At 38.7% G+C, this 16,421-nt stretch overlaps 1 protein-coding gene across 5 annotated transcripts in view; it reads left to right on the forward strand.

Annotated features, from left to right (window-relative positions):
- The window catches only part of CCDC186 (coiled-coil domain containing 186), a 40,253-nt gene that overhangs the window by 4,844 nt on the left and 18,988 nt on the right, over positions 1-16,421 (forward strand). For 4 of the 5 annotated variants that reach the window (XM_063338230.1, XM_063338235.1, XM_063338232.1 and 1 more), the window contains 2 exons: positions 11,450-12,143; positions 14,555-14,681. In XM_063338230.1, the coding sequence (XP_063194300.1) occupies positions 11,464-12,143; positions 14,555-14,681 (807 nt within the window). In that variant the 5' untranslated portion in view covers positions 11,450-11,463. Of the gene's footprint in view, positions 1-8,459; positions 8,481-11,449; positions 12,144-14,554; positions 14,682-16,421 lie in introns of those variants that run through there. The other variant, XM_063338234.1, reaches the window with a different exon arrangement.

A 16,421-nucleotide genomic window follows, 5' to 3' on the forward strand; every position in this document is an offset into this window, starting at 1 on the left:
TAAAGATAATAGAAAGTACTTATTATTCGATTGTGATTCAACTAAGATTATGTTTCTAATAGAATATTTTGTAGCATGCTATTTAAAGTAGAGGAGTAGTCCTTTGTAGAACAAACTGTTCAGACAAATAAATTATGGTCTTCCTAATAAATGCTATGGCATTTATGAAGCTTTTTTGCATGTAACTTTGTTAGACTTGCTTTGGTTGCTGGTTGCTTCATATGTGTGGGAATTGTCAAGAAAACTACAAATCACTGTCATTCTCTTCAGTATTCTTCAGTCAATAAATCCTAATGAACTCTTTGAAATAAAGTTCATCTCCAGTGTTACACTGTGTTATGTTCCATCTCATGTTAACATTTGCATTTGAAGACTGGCTAAATCACTTGGACTCTGTCTTTTTGTTGCCCAGGAGCCTGCAAGAGGGAAGTGGGTCTGTAAATGAACTGTTAAAATCGTGCTGAAGTGCAGTTTCTGCTTTTGCTGGTGTTTTCTGATGAACATCAGAGCTTTGTTGAGAAAAGCCTTTTGACTATTGAAACTTCAGTCATATGTTACTTAATTTCATAGATGCGTGAGTCGAAAGGTAAGGCAATATAAAAAAATCTTTTTACCGGAGCCTTTAGTCTGTACTGCAATGATTGGGGTAAAAGCCAACATATTATTGAAGTATAAATGATAAATGTGGTTTTGTTAGCTACGTATATGCCTTTGCTTCAGTAGCTGCTTACATGAATAGAGGTGCTTCTGGGTTGATACTCTGCTTGAGTGTAATAACCCTCTTGTAAAAATCAATTGGTGGATTGAAATTTAATATTACATGTGCTTAACACGAGTGAATAAGAGGCAGAGTTGTTTAAATGGTGGAGTACGTATTGATTATGCATTTGCATGTACACTATAATGTCATATTACTCCTTTTTAAAATCACAGTTACTGTTGAATCACAATTTCTAAGGTGTGAGTGTGAACCTACTATCTCAGGATAGATTTAGGACATTGCCGATCTTTTCTTTATGTGAATCTTTGAAAATCATGTCAGGAAAAAGGCATGTTTTGAAACATATTGCTCAGTATTACTGGATTAAAAATCAGTCTTAGGTTGCATGCAAAAGTAAATGCTAGATTCCATCTTAGCAAAAAGAGATTAAATTCCAGCTCATCTACAAGTTGTGTATTTGCTAAAGAAGGGGAAGCTTCTAGTGCTGCTTGCTTTTCAGGTCAAGACATGGGCCGGTGTAAAGACACGTAATGGAGGTTTCTTTTGTAGCGGAGCCCAGGAGAGCAGTGTGTGTCAGGAGGTGCGGCTGGGCTGTTGCTCAGAGCTTTAATTGCTAGTTGGAGGGCTGGAATATTGGCAAAGTGTATTACAATGGGACTTGGGATGCAAGTGTGAATTTTCAAAATAGCTGTAAAATGCATGCAATTTCCTCTTGGAAATTTACATGGCTGCATTTTAATTTACTCTGGGCTGATTCAGAAAAAAAATAAAAATCAGTGTTTTCTTTGGTAGCTATAGTTCCATGAGGCTTTTCATTTTTTAAAAAAAAAGCCTGTCTTCCAGCCCTGCCAATCCTAGAATTAGCTTTTAGTTTGTATTTTTTTAGTAGCCTTCTTGTGTGTTTATGTGTCATTTTTCTAATTATTATTTTTATTATTGGAACAGCTTTGAAAGGTTGCACAATTAAGTTGGTAGTATTTCAACCTTTAGCTATAACACATATCAATGAACAGACCTCTTGATGTTTAGAGACCTATTAGAAAGCTAGAGTAATGAAAATAGAGGAACCAGGTTTTTTGGTATGTGTTTAGGTCAGCTAGAGTTTCAGGTGCTTCGGTGCTCACTTTGCTGTCCGGAGAATTGCAGGTGAACAAACAGCACAGTCATCATGAAAGCATTAAATTTCGAGCCGGTTTAACTGGGGTATAGAATTTTCTGTTCATCTAGCAGCTGGGTTATACAGAGATAACAGCAATAACTTTCTAAATATGTAGGCAAGCTGTACGTCCACTTTCCTAAATTCAGCTTTTTTAAAAGTGGAATGATTCATAAGTGTCTGTATCTGACACCTCCAATATCAAAATGAAGCTGTTCTTTCCTCACTCACTCCCACAACATTGGGATCTGCTATAGAAAAAAAAAATCTATGTAAACCCATAGATCAAGTGAGTGGGTTTTGGTTGAATTGAAGAGGAGGACACAGAGGAGGAGAGGTGTTTTGCGAAATGAATTGGAATCTGGTACCACAACACCTGGGATAGACAGCTGGTTAAGTAGTGCAGCCCAGGTCTTCCGGCTTAGTACTAGATAAGAGAAGCAGTGATTTGCTTTCATTGGGCAGGTTGAGGATGTTAAGAGTAAAGGCTTTTTCTAGCTATCTTCATAAGAAGCTGGCCAAAGGACATGCATTATCCCTTCTCCCACTAACTGACAAGGCAAACTGTACGCTAAACCTGAATTGCATAATAAAAGAGATAAATGAAGTTTAATTTACTTTAGTTTGCCATGAGTTCAGAAACCAGAACCAATATATGGAAGGTTAGTGAGTATTACAGAGCACCCTACTGCTTAAGGGTGTTTGCTTAGATTTTTATGGTGAATTTCTAGTGGAGTTTATCTTGAGAAGGGGCCATCTTGAAGACAAAATAAAGAGGAACAGCAGCAATTTTGTGAGTTACAGATCCCGTACAGTTTGAGAAAGCACCAGGAAATAAGGATCTCAAATTACAGTGTAAAGAGAATTGCTCTGAAGCAATTTCAAGGGGCTTGTTTTCTAGGTAGGTTTTTTCCTGTAACACGTGGACTTTGTTTAGAGGTATGCAGTGCTTCCTTAGCAAGTTTGCAGCACAGACTACAGCGGAAACGCAACTATATGAGTGCTGAGGTGGCATCCATGTAAGAGTGGTAGGGATTTCTCGCAACTCGAACTGCTTGTGTTGGTGTCACCAGATTTTTCTGTCACTTAGCTGCTTGCCTGGTCATGGTACTGAGGACCCTGCTGACTGTTGGGGTCATCTGTCCATGAGCCATGGAGTGCTTCGTCACTCCTTTCCCTGTCCCCTGTCTACTCTCTGAAATGCATCCGATCTGTATTGCAGCTTTGGGTCATTTTGAGACTTTGGTCTATTACTTAAAGGAAATTTGAGTATTCTGCTGTGACAGATATGAAATGTAAGGGGAAAGAGGATGGTTTTGTAAATTTACATTGTACTTCTGTTTACAAATGAGCTTGTTTTGTATCCTATAAAACCTGCCTGGATACTTTTTACATATCCAGAGGTGAAGAGCATCCATGGTCTTAGCTGATGATGTAAGAACTGTGTTTTCACTGTTTTGTGGATTGCATGTATACTTGTTTGGAGAGTAGACGATTCCGTCTTTATCAGTGGCTCTGCTACAAGGTCTCTCCTAAGAGCACAGCTATGAGCAAAAAACATCTACCCAAAGATGATGCAAAACCCTTTCTTGTTGAAAGGAACTGACATAATTGACTGCTACTGGCCCTTATATGATGGCTGAATATCCCTGGTGCCCAGGGAACTGCATTTACTGTATTAACTTCTTGTTATTCCCTTTCAGAAGGTTTTGTGCCTCAGAGTCACTTACCTCAATGCTCTTCACTTTCTTTTAGAATCCACCCTGGTTAGAACAAGTTTTTATATATGCACACACCTGTGAAGCATTAGTCCCTCCTTCCTTTTATTTTTTTGCCCCTTTCTCTACAGTATGTTTAACCATTGTAGCTTAAATATATTTTTTTCTCTTAGAGCAGTGACTTTTATTTCTTGGGACCTTGACCGTCAGTCTCTTTGCTTACAGAACAACCCCAGGCACACACTTCTGTCATTCCTTGATCTGTGTATTGTAAAAGAGCCCCATTGTGATAGTTACTAGGTGACAAGGCACACGCTTTCTTTTTTTCTTTGTTGTTAGTGAATTCTTCTAGGCAGCCACACCTCAGAAAACGCTTCCTATAGTTGTCGTTTGATATGTTTCTTTAGATGACATCTCACATGTACTTTGAAATTGGCTGAAACAAAGTCATTTCCTCCTTCTCGACTATTTACAACGTAAGTGTTGATAGTTTGGGTCAAGCTATCTATTTTATGAAATTAAAAGCTAGCATTAATAGTGCATTTGCTTAGGAAAGTCCTTTGTTGTCAGGGATTTAAAAGAATCCTGTTTGTGCACCATAAGAAGATTGAAAAGACAGGCAGTTTGAAATGGCGTAATATTGAATTAAAATGTACCAGAATCTCAGTGCATGCCTGTAATAACAGAATAGCAGGCTGTAGCTGGGAAGGGTTATGTTCTTAATTAGATCTGTGACAGTAGGAAGCATACAGGGAATTGCTTTCATCATGAATTACCTTCTAGTGCCTGGGAATTAGCAGTATTGGAGTAGGGGGGAAGATTTTCAGGTGGCATAGTGGATAACCTGATGGACAGCCAGGGATAAGGGTGTCAACAGCTTCCTTAAAAAGTAAGCGTGTATGTACTTTTTGGCAGAGGAAAGAGCAGGATTGACTGTTAGAGAAACTGCTTTTCTCTCCATGCCAGTGAAAAGACTCTGAAGTGAGAATTTACTGGTAAAGCGTGTATGGAAAGGAACAACTTTGATACTCCCTTTTTTTACCTTCCCTCTGTCTTCCACCTTTACTGCAGTGTTTTCTTTCACTTTATAGTGGGTAATGGGCAGAAAGAGGGGGAAGAAGAGAAGAGAGAGGGAGGGAGAAAGGGCTTAAATTTCGATTCTAAAATGGTAGGTCTTAGCTGTCTGCTAATACAGAAAAATATAGAATTCTTAAATTTTCAGACAAAGTGTTCATCCAGTGAAGTGGAACAGATGAGTTAGTGTGGTGGTGCGGTGTAGGTATTGCTTGAAGTATTTTTTTATTTGTAATTGTGTTTCTAGAATTGTATCTCTAGAAGGTATCCATTGCTGGCTTGTGTTGTGACATCTCTGTTTGATGTCATGTCTAACGGTATACATGAAAGGGTGATGCTAAAATGAGAATAATTAAACTTACTTCGTTATCGCATGCGAAAATTAATTCTCATAACCAAATTTAATAGAATATATAGTTGTATTAAAATCAAAGTTTGAATTGGAGGAGCTTTTAAAATTAGTGGCATGTATCTTCTATCTGTTAATTGGCTTTTTATTTCTGCAGATAGTTGCTATGGTTTTAGTCCAGGCACTAAATATTAATGTCTTATCACATACTTCTTACGCAGTTATTTTATGTGGTTTAATAAATCTTGGATTAATAAACAGTCAAATTCATGTTCAAACATGGTATCAATGGCTCTTCTGGAAGTTCTCTTTTCATTTCACTGTAAAAATTAAATTATAAACAAGTGCCTAACAACCCAAATTATCATATTAATGATGTAGTGCCATTATTAGAGACATTATTATTTCTATTCCAGAAATGCACCTAACAGGATGTAGCATAGTACATACTCAGCTTGCAAGAGTGATACCAAATCTTACGTAAGGACAAGTTACTTGACTTGTCCTCTTAGCAGATTGAATGATTTAGTAGAACAAGTCTACAAGTAGAACAAGAACCTTTGTCCTACGTACTGGTAGTTTCCAGAGCATGTCAGTACTGTTAAAATAGCTAAGTATTAAACATTATTTGACTTAAAAATTAAGTAATTTTAAACCTTGAGATAGATTACTTGCGGACAATAGAATGTAAATGGAAATACCCAGATAAATTCCAGTGGCTCGTACATTTTATTCATCTGCAAGTTTTACCTTTTTATATGCAATGATTCTGCAAGATTTTTTTTTATATTTTTGTAACGTCATTATCTATGAATAGCCCCTGAGGCCAGGGCTGAACAAACACTCAGGATGACTGCTGTTGAAGGTAGCTAGAAGTACTTTTTCTTCTTTTTTTGGTGTGTTGCAGGACCATGTATCAAGTTTTTTGATGTTCTTCCTAGAAAATCAATACTTACGTTGTATCATGCTTCATTGATGAGCTTAAATGAATGATTGCCACATTTGTTCTTATTTTTGTCATTTGATTAGCAGTTAATAGAGGATGTTTCTATTGTGTAACAAAGGAAGTGGATGAAAAAGATATTATTTCCTGAGTCTTTGCTTTTCCTTTACATACCTGTGAGGCGTTTCTGCCTTAAAAAGTTGGTGTGCTGGCCGCTCATTGAATGAGCAGGCTTTCTACTCCCTGCTTTTGAGTGCAGTCAGTTGCGCTATCAGCAATTTAGCAGATAAGCACATCTCAGTTACAGTAGTATGAAAAATGGTTGCAACCCTTGCCAGTACTAGCCTTTAATGTTTTATGTCCTCTGGCTGCAGTTTAACTACTTCTCCGACTACTAATGTGGTATTTAAAATGGACATAATATAGGCTGATGCAGATTTAAACTTAATTTTTGTGAATACCACGAGATAATGAGGAAAAGTATGCAAGCTCCTTGCTTCTTTGAAGAATACATCTATGATGAGAAAAACAGTGCCTGGGTGTTTGGTTTTTTTTAAAAAAACCAAACCAACCCAAAAAAGCCCCAAAGTTTTGTTTTTTGAAGGGTACGGCTTGACTATATATTGCTGTAAAGGAAACTTGGCTGAGCTGTGTTTGTGTTCCTCATTCTCTGCTGCTCACATCACCAGGTTTTGAATTGATGCGTTTCCACTTGCTTTGCTTTGTATTACTGCATTGTGGGGAAACACAGCCGGCTGTCTCCTTCGCTTTAGAGTAGGGGCAGGAATGTGGGGAAGTTGCATTAGTGTCAAAATAATTGTGACCTGTAAAACAGAGGAGGAGGACTGGTCAAACCAGTTGTGTGAATGCTGAGAGTCCTGTCACAGCAGTAGAAAGTGCTATAAGCCAGTGACAGAAAGCTTTCCACAAGCCGCACTAGATGTCTGACAGTTTCACAAGGTGGCTTGCTATTCAAGGTATGCAGGCCGGCAAGCTTGGGCTGGGCTAATCTCAGGATGGTACTTTAAGAAGTTCCTACCCTGGGCGTTTTGAGTTCACTTGGTAGTGATTACGTTCTCCTGTGGCATATGCAGCAGAAGGGAAAGGAAACATCACATGGAGGGGACTGAGGAGCAAGGCACTCTTGTCATGCTGTTCAGATGATGATCAACCCTGGGGAAGCAGCAGAGCAAATGGTTGAAGGTAGAAGCTTAGCAAAGCAGTGCAAGAAGGTCAGCCAGTGCTCACCTGGAACTTTGCTATCACTCAAGTACTGTGTGCTGACCTACCATGATTTCCTTGTCTGATGCATTTACGAGATATCATTACATAAAACAGTTGATCTGCTTGAGTCAGGATTTGCCTTTTATGATTGCTTTTGATGCTTTCTGAAGACATCGTAAAAGACACAAAATAATGCACTAAGAAAACAAAATAGCTTAGTAACAGAGTGCTATCGTAACCTTATTACTTCCCTGATTTGGGGAGAGTTACTTATAGGGACAGGTAGGATAAGATAAGATGGATATAAAATCTGGAAAGACATGGAGCTGCTATCAAATATGTATCTTGGTGTCCAAATATTATATGGGACTTGCTGTATTTGTATGCTTGATGTGAAACACATACTGGCATGTTTCATTTCAACTAGCTACTGCTGGGCTGGCAATGTTGATCATTTTAAGCTACTTTTACACAAAACCTTTTGCTTACGAAGCAGGAGCTTTTCTTTAGGTTTTCCGTCTCTGGCCTTATAAAGGAAGTATCTGCTATATTCAGTTGTCTGAGGTAGGCACAGCAAACTTTGGGTATTTAAGAGACGTTTGAATATCAAGATGAACTTGCGTTGACAGTTGCTTCACATAATTTCTTTGTGTGAGTATTTCTGATGTGAAGATAAATTGTGGTCTTATGATAAGTTGTGAAGTTTTATTTCTGTTTAAAGATTAGTACTTGGAACATGAAAACTAGTACTATCCAGAAGCAGTAGAGAAAAAATCTGCTCAGGTCATGAACAGATTCAAATACATTGGATTTTAGCTCTATCTGCCCAAATCTATTGGAATTGGAAGGGCTGTGAACATTCTTAATGTGGTAAATTGTATTCTGGGTACCACTGAAAATTAGGTTAGGTCTGCAGGGAACACAGAATCATCATAATTTACTTTTCATGCTTGAACTGATTTGTATAGTCACTATTCAAATTCCTCATTCATTTGATACAAAACCTATGCTTTATTTACGATTGATATTAAATGTAAGATATTATGGATATGGAGTTAGAGGCATTTTATTGCTCTGCAACTAATTGAATTACGAAAATAATTGTATTTCTGCTTCCCCATAGATTTATCTTTCTCTCAACTACTAATTCAGTCTTATTTCCAGAAGGAAGTAACACAGCAAGATGAAAAAGTATCCTTCCCAGTGTGCTGTCTTAACAGGGCTATATTTTTTGCCTGTTATTTTCATTTGAAGAGAAATACCATCCAGTTTACTGACTGGACGGGAGATTTCAGGTATGGTAACCGGCATGACAGTTCGCATGTCTGATTTTACCACTTCTTTTCTTGGAGTGGTGAACTGCAGCAGCTGGGCAATGATGTGCAGCTTTAAGCCAGTAATACATCAAACTACTACACATTTTTTGGGTTTTATAACACTTTAGAAAGTACTTTAGAAAAGGCTTAAAATGAGCCAAAAAACCCTCTTAATCATTCCAGACAAAGCATCAGCAAGAACTTAGACTGAAGTAACCGCTATAGAAAGAAATCATACCTCAACTTTGTGTTAATACATTCCCTTTCTACAGTTGAGTGTGTGGATTATAAGGTACCTGTGACAAGAGGGAACAGATACTAGAAGGTGAATTTCTCTTCCCTCTTAACTGCATCATTTGCAAATTATCTTGTGGTTATTGAATGTGTTAAATGCACCAGTCTCAAAACATCGGTTTTTCTAACAGCTTTTTAATTAAGCAGGAACTAGTATGTTCTGCTACTATCAAACTGAACGCCTTTTCTTGCCGTTATGTTCATTGTCTTTGCTTGCAGATTGAGATCATCCGTGGGTGTTGCTTCTTTTTTTTTGTTTTGTTTTATTTTAGAATAACAGTAGTACATTGTGAACTTTCATTACTAGCAGAAGTTATCAAAAAGTAGATAGCTCGCAAAAGAGCAATTGTTTTGGCTGCAAAAACCAAGTAGATGGATTTGTTGGCTCCATTGTTGATCTAAGCAGAAATCCTTTGATGCAAAGGGGAGTCAGATATTTTATTCATATCAGAGGAGATCAGTTTGTAAAATATGGAGTCCTTGTAGCTTCACATTTTATATAAAACTCACATTCACTATCTCTGTTCTCATTTGTAGCTTTCTGTACCATTTGCTTTCTGGGTTCTATTGATTTGCACTGGTTTAGAGTCTGTAACATTGAGGGGGTTTTTGCTTTGAAACCAAAAAGGAAAAGTGGTTTGCTTGTTACTTAAAAATGTATAATTGTCATTTGATGATTTGTGATGTTGTCCAGTCATGACACGTTCCCTTCACACGTTCAGCCTTACGCTCAGTTTTCCTTATAAAATCATAGAACAGTTTGGGTTGGAAGGGACCTTTAAAGGTCATCTAGTCCAACCCCCTTGCAATGAGCAGGGACATCTTCAACTAGATCGGGTTTCTCAGAGCCACGTCCAACCTCACCTTGAATGTTTACAGGGATGTGGGGCGTCTACCACCTCTCTGGGCAGCCTGTTCAGTGTTTCACCACCCTCATTGTAAAAAAAATTTCTTCCTTATATCTATTCTAAATCTTCCCCCTTTTAGTTTAAAGCCATTACCCCCTCTCCTATCACAACAGGCCCTGCTAAAAAGTTTGTCCCCATCTTTCCTGTAGACCCCTTTAGGTACTGGAAGGTGCTATGAGATCTCCCTGGAGCCTTTTCTTCTCCAGGCTGAGCAACCCCAACTCTCTCAGCCTGCCCTCATAGGAGGCAGACTCCAGAGCTGGACACAGTACTCCACGTGGGGTCTCACCAGGGTGGAGCAGAGGGGCAGAATGACCTCCCTTGGCCTGCTGGCCACGCTTCTTTTGATGCAGTCGGGGATACAGTTGGCCTTCTGGTCTGTGAGCACATGTTGTGACCTCGTGTCCAGCTTTTCATCCACCATGCTTTCCTCTTGTTGATTAACTGGCAGATGTAGCCCAATGGTTGGTTTCAGATACTAGTGGTAGGTTTTTTGTTTGATGGTGTTTCCTGGTAGAAACAGCTGGGCTGAGGCTGCTGCATTTTTTTCCCTACCTGATTTTTATACGTAATAGCGAAAGGTGATGGTGGTAGCAATTAGTCAGAGACCTAATGGGATTTATGTATCCCTCTGTTCTAACAACGTAAGCCTTAGTAATAAGTGTTGGTTAATAAGGCAGGGCTCTGGAGGAGTGAAACACAGCAGCAGAAAGGGTTTTCATTCAGACTGAGTCAAAGTGCAGGGCCTAGAGGGTGTAGCTGAATGACTCGGACTCTGTGACCAAGAGAAAGCTAAACAAATGAGAAAGCAAGTATGAAAATAAGCTTGGTGTTGCAACATGGCAAGGTTACTGCTTCCTTTGACATAATTGTTGGAATAGCAGAGTTGCATTTATAAACAAAAAATTAGCCTTGTTATTAAATAGTCTAATTTATTCAGGATCAGGGGATAGGGTTGCGTCTAAGTTATGACTGCTGTAATGAATTTCTTGTAATGGAAATGATATATGGGCTTCTTGTGCTTGCTAAAGATGACAGCAGTCTTTCCAGACACCTGACCATCTGGGATTGCTGAAAAAGAAGACACAGCATTATACCCAGGCTCTTCCACAAGTGTTCTGGCTATTTGCATCTCAATATGGTGTCCTTCTAGAAGAACACTTTCTACATAGCTTTTCAACTCCTCAAATGTTTGCTCTGCAAGCTACTTTTGAGAGAGCAGATCTGCCACAGGCCATCTGTGCTCTTCCAGCAAGGGATTTTGGCTGCTTGAAAGCAGATGGGAAAAGAGACTCTCACCCCCATCCTTCCCCAGCCCCTTCCTTCCCTTAGGTTGCTGGGTACAGATACATTTTGCTGTATGGGTGGTGGGTGAGGACGTGACAGTAAGGAAGTTGTATATTCTGGCTGGATGAGGGAGCCACCCTGTGTTGTAAAAATGAGTAAGTCAAGGCATATTACCACTTTCAAATAGCATATAGGAAAATGAAAGCTGTAAGGCTCTAGATTTTTTTTTTTAACTTCCTGTTTGCTATCCTTGATTTCTCGTCTTCTAGAAAAACTTGTAGTGGAGCATGTACTTAAAAGTTAGTCTGGAAAATCAAGAAACTGTGTGTAACACTTACATATCTAAATATTTTTGCCCTTTCAATTTTACTTTCATGGGGCCTTTCTTTGTCCTCTTTCAATCTCTTTTAATTTTGATTTTGAATATAATATGTTGTGTACTGTGAATTCTACTTCTAGATCTCCAGAGGAAAATGATGGAAGCATATTTACCAGAAATGCAAAGCACGCTGGAGCCAGTTAATCCATTGGATGATGCCTCTTCCAGGTCCCCAGATAATGAGAAGTCTGATAAAACATCTGGAATGAAGGACTGCTCAAGCATAAGTTACACTGGAGATGCTGCTGCTGTCTTGGAAAGGGAATCAAGGTTGTTGCCCTCGGATCAGGATTCAACAGTTCTTGGCATAAGCAACAATGGGGCCCTGGCAGAAAGACAGGAGCAGCAGTGTGGAGGGGCAGACTGCTGTGCTAACACCGGCTCTGAAGGAAAGGTAGAAGGCTCCACAAAACCAGAACATATATCTAATGAAGAATTTGAACGACGGGATACAAGAGCGAATCAGACAGAACAATCATTAATGGAACTACTACAGGAGCTAAGGGAGGAGTCTGACTTTGGGAAAAAATCCAGCGATAAAATCTATTCAGAAAGCCCTTACGACACAGACTGCACAAAGAAGCTTATTTCCACAATACATGAGACTTCCTCACAGGAGGATTTGCTAAAGGAAATAGAGTCTGAACTCTTATCTACGGATTTTTCAAAGGAACGAAAATTCCCAAATGGTGTGCAGAAGGGTGAACATGCCTTGGCCGTGTTTGAAAAATGTGTGCAAGATAAGTACCTGGAGCAAGAACAAACTATAAAAAAGTGAGTATTTGAGTATGCTCATCACAATTGGAGGTGTGTACTGAAGACTTTTGCTTGCATGTTGTGTGCAACTGTGTGCAACACTTTGGTATGAAACACATGGTCTCTTGTGAGCTGTTTTAAGGACAGTTAATGAGCTTTTTTGAAATTACGTTCTTGAAACGAGGAATTATTTTTACTTGCGGTATGTACTTACAAATAAATAGATGTGCTTAGATCTCTGAATTCTTGTGGAATTTGGCAGGAACTGAATAGCCAACTGTTCAGTTGAATAGCCTGCCAATGTCTAGAATTACTTAAATACTGTAAAAGTAATGGTGATATAACAATAGTCCAGGATTCATTCAGTCCATCTATGTTTTTGGAGAAATGAACCTTAGTAATTACTAACTCCCACTATGTGCGTTTCATTTATGAGTCTGAAATTACCTATTTCTTTTTCAAGTAGTATTCGGTCTCCTGTCATAATCCAGCTGAGTTGCTAATCAATTGAGAGCTATTTGAGTTGGAAATGTCATATATAAATAAACTACTGTCTTACCACATTTTATAGGAGGGCTTTTGAAATGCATGGCTTCTAAACTTTGCTGTAATAAACCGGGCTTAATAGTTCTACCAGGCAGTACACTATGTGAAGAATATTATGTTTATGAAAAGCCAGTTCATTATTTGATTTCTTGATTCACCGCTTAGTGTTTCATATTCCGTTACCACTTTAGAAATGTTTTTTTGCTAACAAAATGTAGCCTCTAACTTCAAATTTATTCCTGCTTGCAGAGCTGGAAATGAGTGTCCTAGTTTTCATATAAAGCACTCCAATACCATGGTATGGGAGGACATCAAAGGGAGGGAAAACCAGGCAGAGGGAGAAGAGGTGCCCAGGAGCAGAGTAGGGAAAGTGTCTCTTGCACTGCACCAGTTAACCTCTGACAGAAATCATAAATGTGAGGAAAGTCAGTTGATGACAGAAAAGCTTGGGAATGCATAGAATTCAGTAATTAAGGGGGAGGAGGAGTGGCAATCTGAAGTGGTGGGTGAGTAGATGGTTGTAATTCCAGGAGATGGTAAGTGAACAAGATATTTGGATACTCAAAGGCAGGTGTTTCCATCTGTGGACCAATTACTTTTAGCAGCAAATGTTTATATAAATGTAAGTATGTATTATGTATACACACAGAAAGTTTTTTCTATAAACATGTCTTTGGTCTCTTTTTTTTGCCAGCTGCTACCCCAGCTGCACCCCTTTGGCTCTTGGGGACTCGCCTCAAGAGCGTAAAAACTGCTGTGGAACACTTTATGTTTGGTCCAAGGAGCATTCTGCGTTGGGTTGGTTTTGTCCCTTAGTTTATGATCAGCAGAATTTCTTGTAACGTTGCTCTGGAAATAGCCCGGTTATCTCCTGTGATCAGGTCTAAGATATAACGGTGAGCAGCAATTGTGTGGATTAAGAATTTGTAATCCTGGAGTATTCATTAATAGATTAAAAAACAGTTCAGAAGTGGTAAACTGTCTTTCACTGATGGTTTTGCATTCCTTGTAATTTGTAAACCTGGCTTGTGTAGATTGATTTATTTATTTCAAAGGAGGGGAGCTAAAGATGAAAGTGTGTATGTAAAAGGTTATTTAAATATCTTGCTCAAGTAAGTGCATGCCTCCCACAAATTTACTCAATTAGTGGCCTAATATATCCACCATCGAACTGTATCTTTAAACAGTTAAATACATTCCAGGCTCTGTTTATTCAGCAGTTCTAACTAAGTAACTTCTGAGTTTTATGTATAACTGTCTTCTGTTGCAGTGCTAGAAGGTCAAACTAAATACTTGTCAGCTTCAACTCAGGCTTCAAACGGATGAGCTGCAAAGGAACAAACCGCTGATAAAAATCTGAACTTTATAAGGCATGGATGCTGTTGAAGTTACACGCCTACTTAGGACTTAGAAAATCAGGGTTCCATTTCTTACCAGGTTGTGAACTTCAAGGGATACTCTGAGTCATTCCGGTACACGAAATGAGTGCAGTACCTGTGTTTGCAGATGTTTGACTGCTGGAGCTATCTGACTGGAAGGTCTTACAAGTACCTTAAAATTGTTAGCGTTTACATTTTGTAGTTGCGTAGAGGTACCACATGTCTCACTTCATCACGGACAGTAATAACTCTAAAATACTGGAAACAAGCAGTTTGCTTACAAGGATGATGCTGTTTGCTGGTTTGGAGTTAAGTTTCCTGTGCACAACATACTGCTGTTTTGGTTTTTGTAAGGCTTTTGTGAATTTCGTTAGTGTTTCTGGCTGTAACTCCCAATAAAATTTGCAGACCAAAGAGGAGAAAACACATATCTCAACATTAAAAACAAACAAACACAGTACTGAAGTATCTTGCACTTAATTTCGTGGTTTTTTTCCTTTACAGGTTGATAAAAGAAAATAAAAAACATCAAGAGCTGATTTTGGAAATTTGCTCAGAAAAGGACAACTTAAAAGATGAATTGAAAAAACGAACAGAAACAGAAAAGCAGCACCTCAACATTATTAAACAGGTACAGATAACAAAACCGAAGTGCTGGTTACAGTCTCACCTGTATATGGTGTCACTGTTGCCACTATTTAACAAGGTGTCCTTGATAGCAGAGAGGAGAAGGAAGGAATGCCTGTGCTTGTTTTCCTAAGCTTTTTAAGAGGATAAATCTGCTCTTCCATTTCAAGAAATACTATTCACAGTCTAAAATGTCTTTGGATAAACTGACTTTCTAGTTAGAGATCACTTAAGCGTTCTATATCTAGAAGTTTCTCTTAGAAGTCATGAGAGTTCCCGTTTCGTGGCTGCCGTGGTAGGTAGGTTATGTGTACCTTGGCTTCCCGCTGGAGACAGCGTGTGTTGAAGACCTTTTAGACCTTTTTACAAAACGTGACAAGTTCAGTCTTTTATCGTGATAGGATGGTTTATTCCTTGTATGTAGACATAAAGGAGATCTTAGGCAAGTGTTTTATCAAGGCCAATTTCTTCTTAATTTGTCATCTTCTGTTGTTAGCTAGTGCATCTGCTAATAGAAGTGGATGGGTGTGTTACAGTTGTAAATGTTAACAATGTATGGAATGTGTATAAAGAGTAGAGGGTATTAGCTGTGGTCTTGCACATCATTTGGTATTATCGGTTACTATATGCAGGCATTTCCCCAGTGAACTGTTAGAACCATGACAGGCCAAAGAGGAATAGAATGTGCATTGGTGTGAGCTGGTTTTAGTGTGGGAAGAAAAGGTATCACATTGGTTTGTCTATTACAAAGTTATCCACTAGTGTTCCTACAGTTCCTTTATAAACTGATTACAGCTTAGAAATCTGGCAAGAGGTAGCATTTACATTACTAATTCCTGTTTGTCAAAGTCCTGGTGATACTACCCTAGTTGTCGGGTTTCTCTATTAATGCCTGCATCACACAGAAATCTGTTCTCAAAGCAGTGTGTCAGGCTTGTGGTGTTCCAGAGGAATGTATTGATGTAGGTAGAAACTTTGGTTAATTTCAAAGAATCTTTGAAAATCCATGATGTGATTGAAAATGGAATTGAAAAGTCGCATTTTTACATTACAAATTGGAATTGTGTATGCCTGAATAAACCAGTCTGAGCAGCTTACTTGTTCTCTTTTGTCTGTATTCCCATGATAACACTGTATGTTTTCATGAAGCTATATTATGCAGCAATTCCTTATCCCATTCTGAAAAAAAAAGATATTCGTGAGGGAGTTTCTTTTGCTTTCTGATCAGATAAGAAGGATCTGTGATATTACACGCTTGCAGATGATTTCAGAAAATACTAGTTTGGAGTGTTATACTTTTATATTGTAGTTGAATATCACCTGTAAGAAAGACTACATTGCAGTGAAACACTTGAGTTTTTTCATTTGTGATGTGAATGTTTTAATGTTACAATTTCTAAATTAGTACATGCATGCTTGTATGTGTAAAACTTTGATTTCATAGGGGCAGTGATTTATTTGCAAAGCTGAAGAGGGTGTGATCAATTAATTGTGTGGTAACAGGAGCATTTTCGGTTGTTCTTGCCTTTTATGTAGCGGTTTGGAATTGCACAAAAGCGTAAGATACTGACCCTAAGACCTTGTACTTTTTTACAACCCATCCACCCCGCCCCCCCCCCCCCCCCCCCCCCAAAACCAAACCAAACTGACGTTGGTGAATTGGCTTTCCTCCGGAAGAAGAGGAGTCACTGAGGCACAATTAGAACAACCTTTGGGTAGCATTACAGCTTATGTAGCCACCACT

This window comes from Chroicocephalus ridibundus, chromosome 6 (assembly GCF_963924245.1).
Source record: "Chroicocephalus ridibundus chromosome 6, bChrRid1.1, whole genome shotgun sequence".
Classification (NCBI taxonomy): domain Eukaryota; kingdom Metazoa; phylum Chordata; class Aves; order Charadriiformes; family Laridae; genus Chroicocephalus; species Chroicocephalus ridibundus.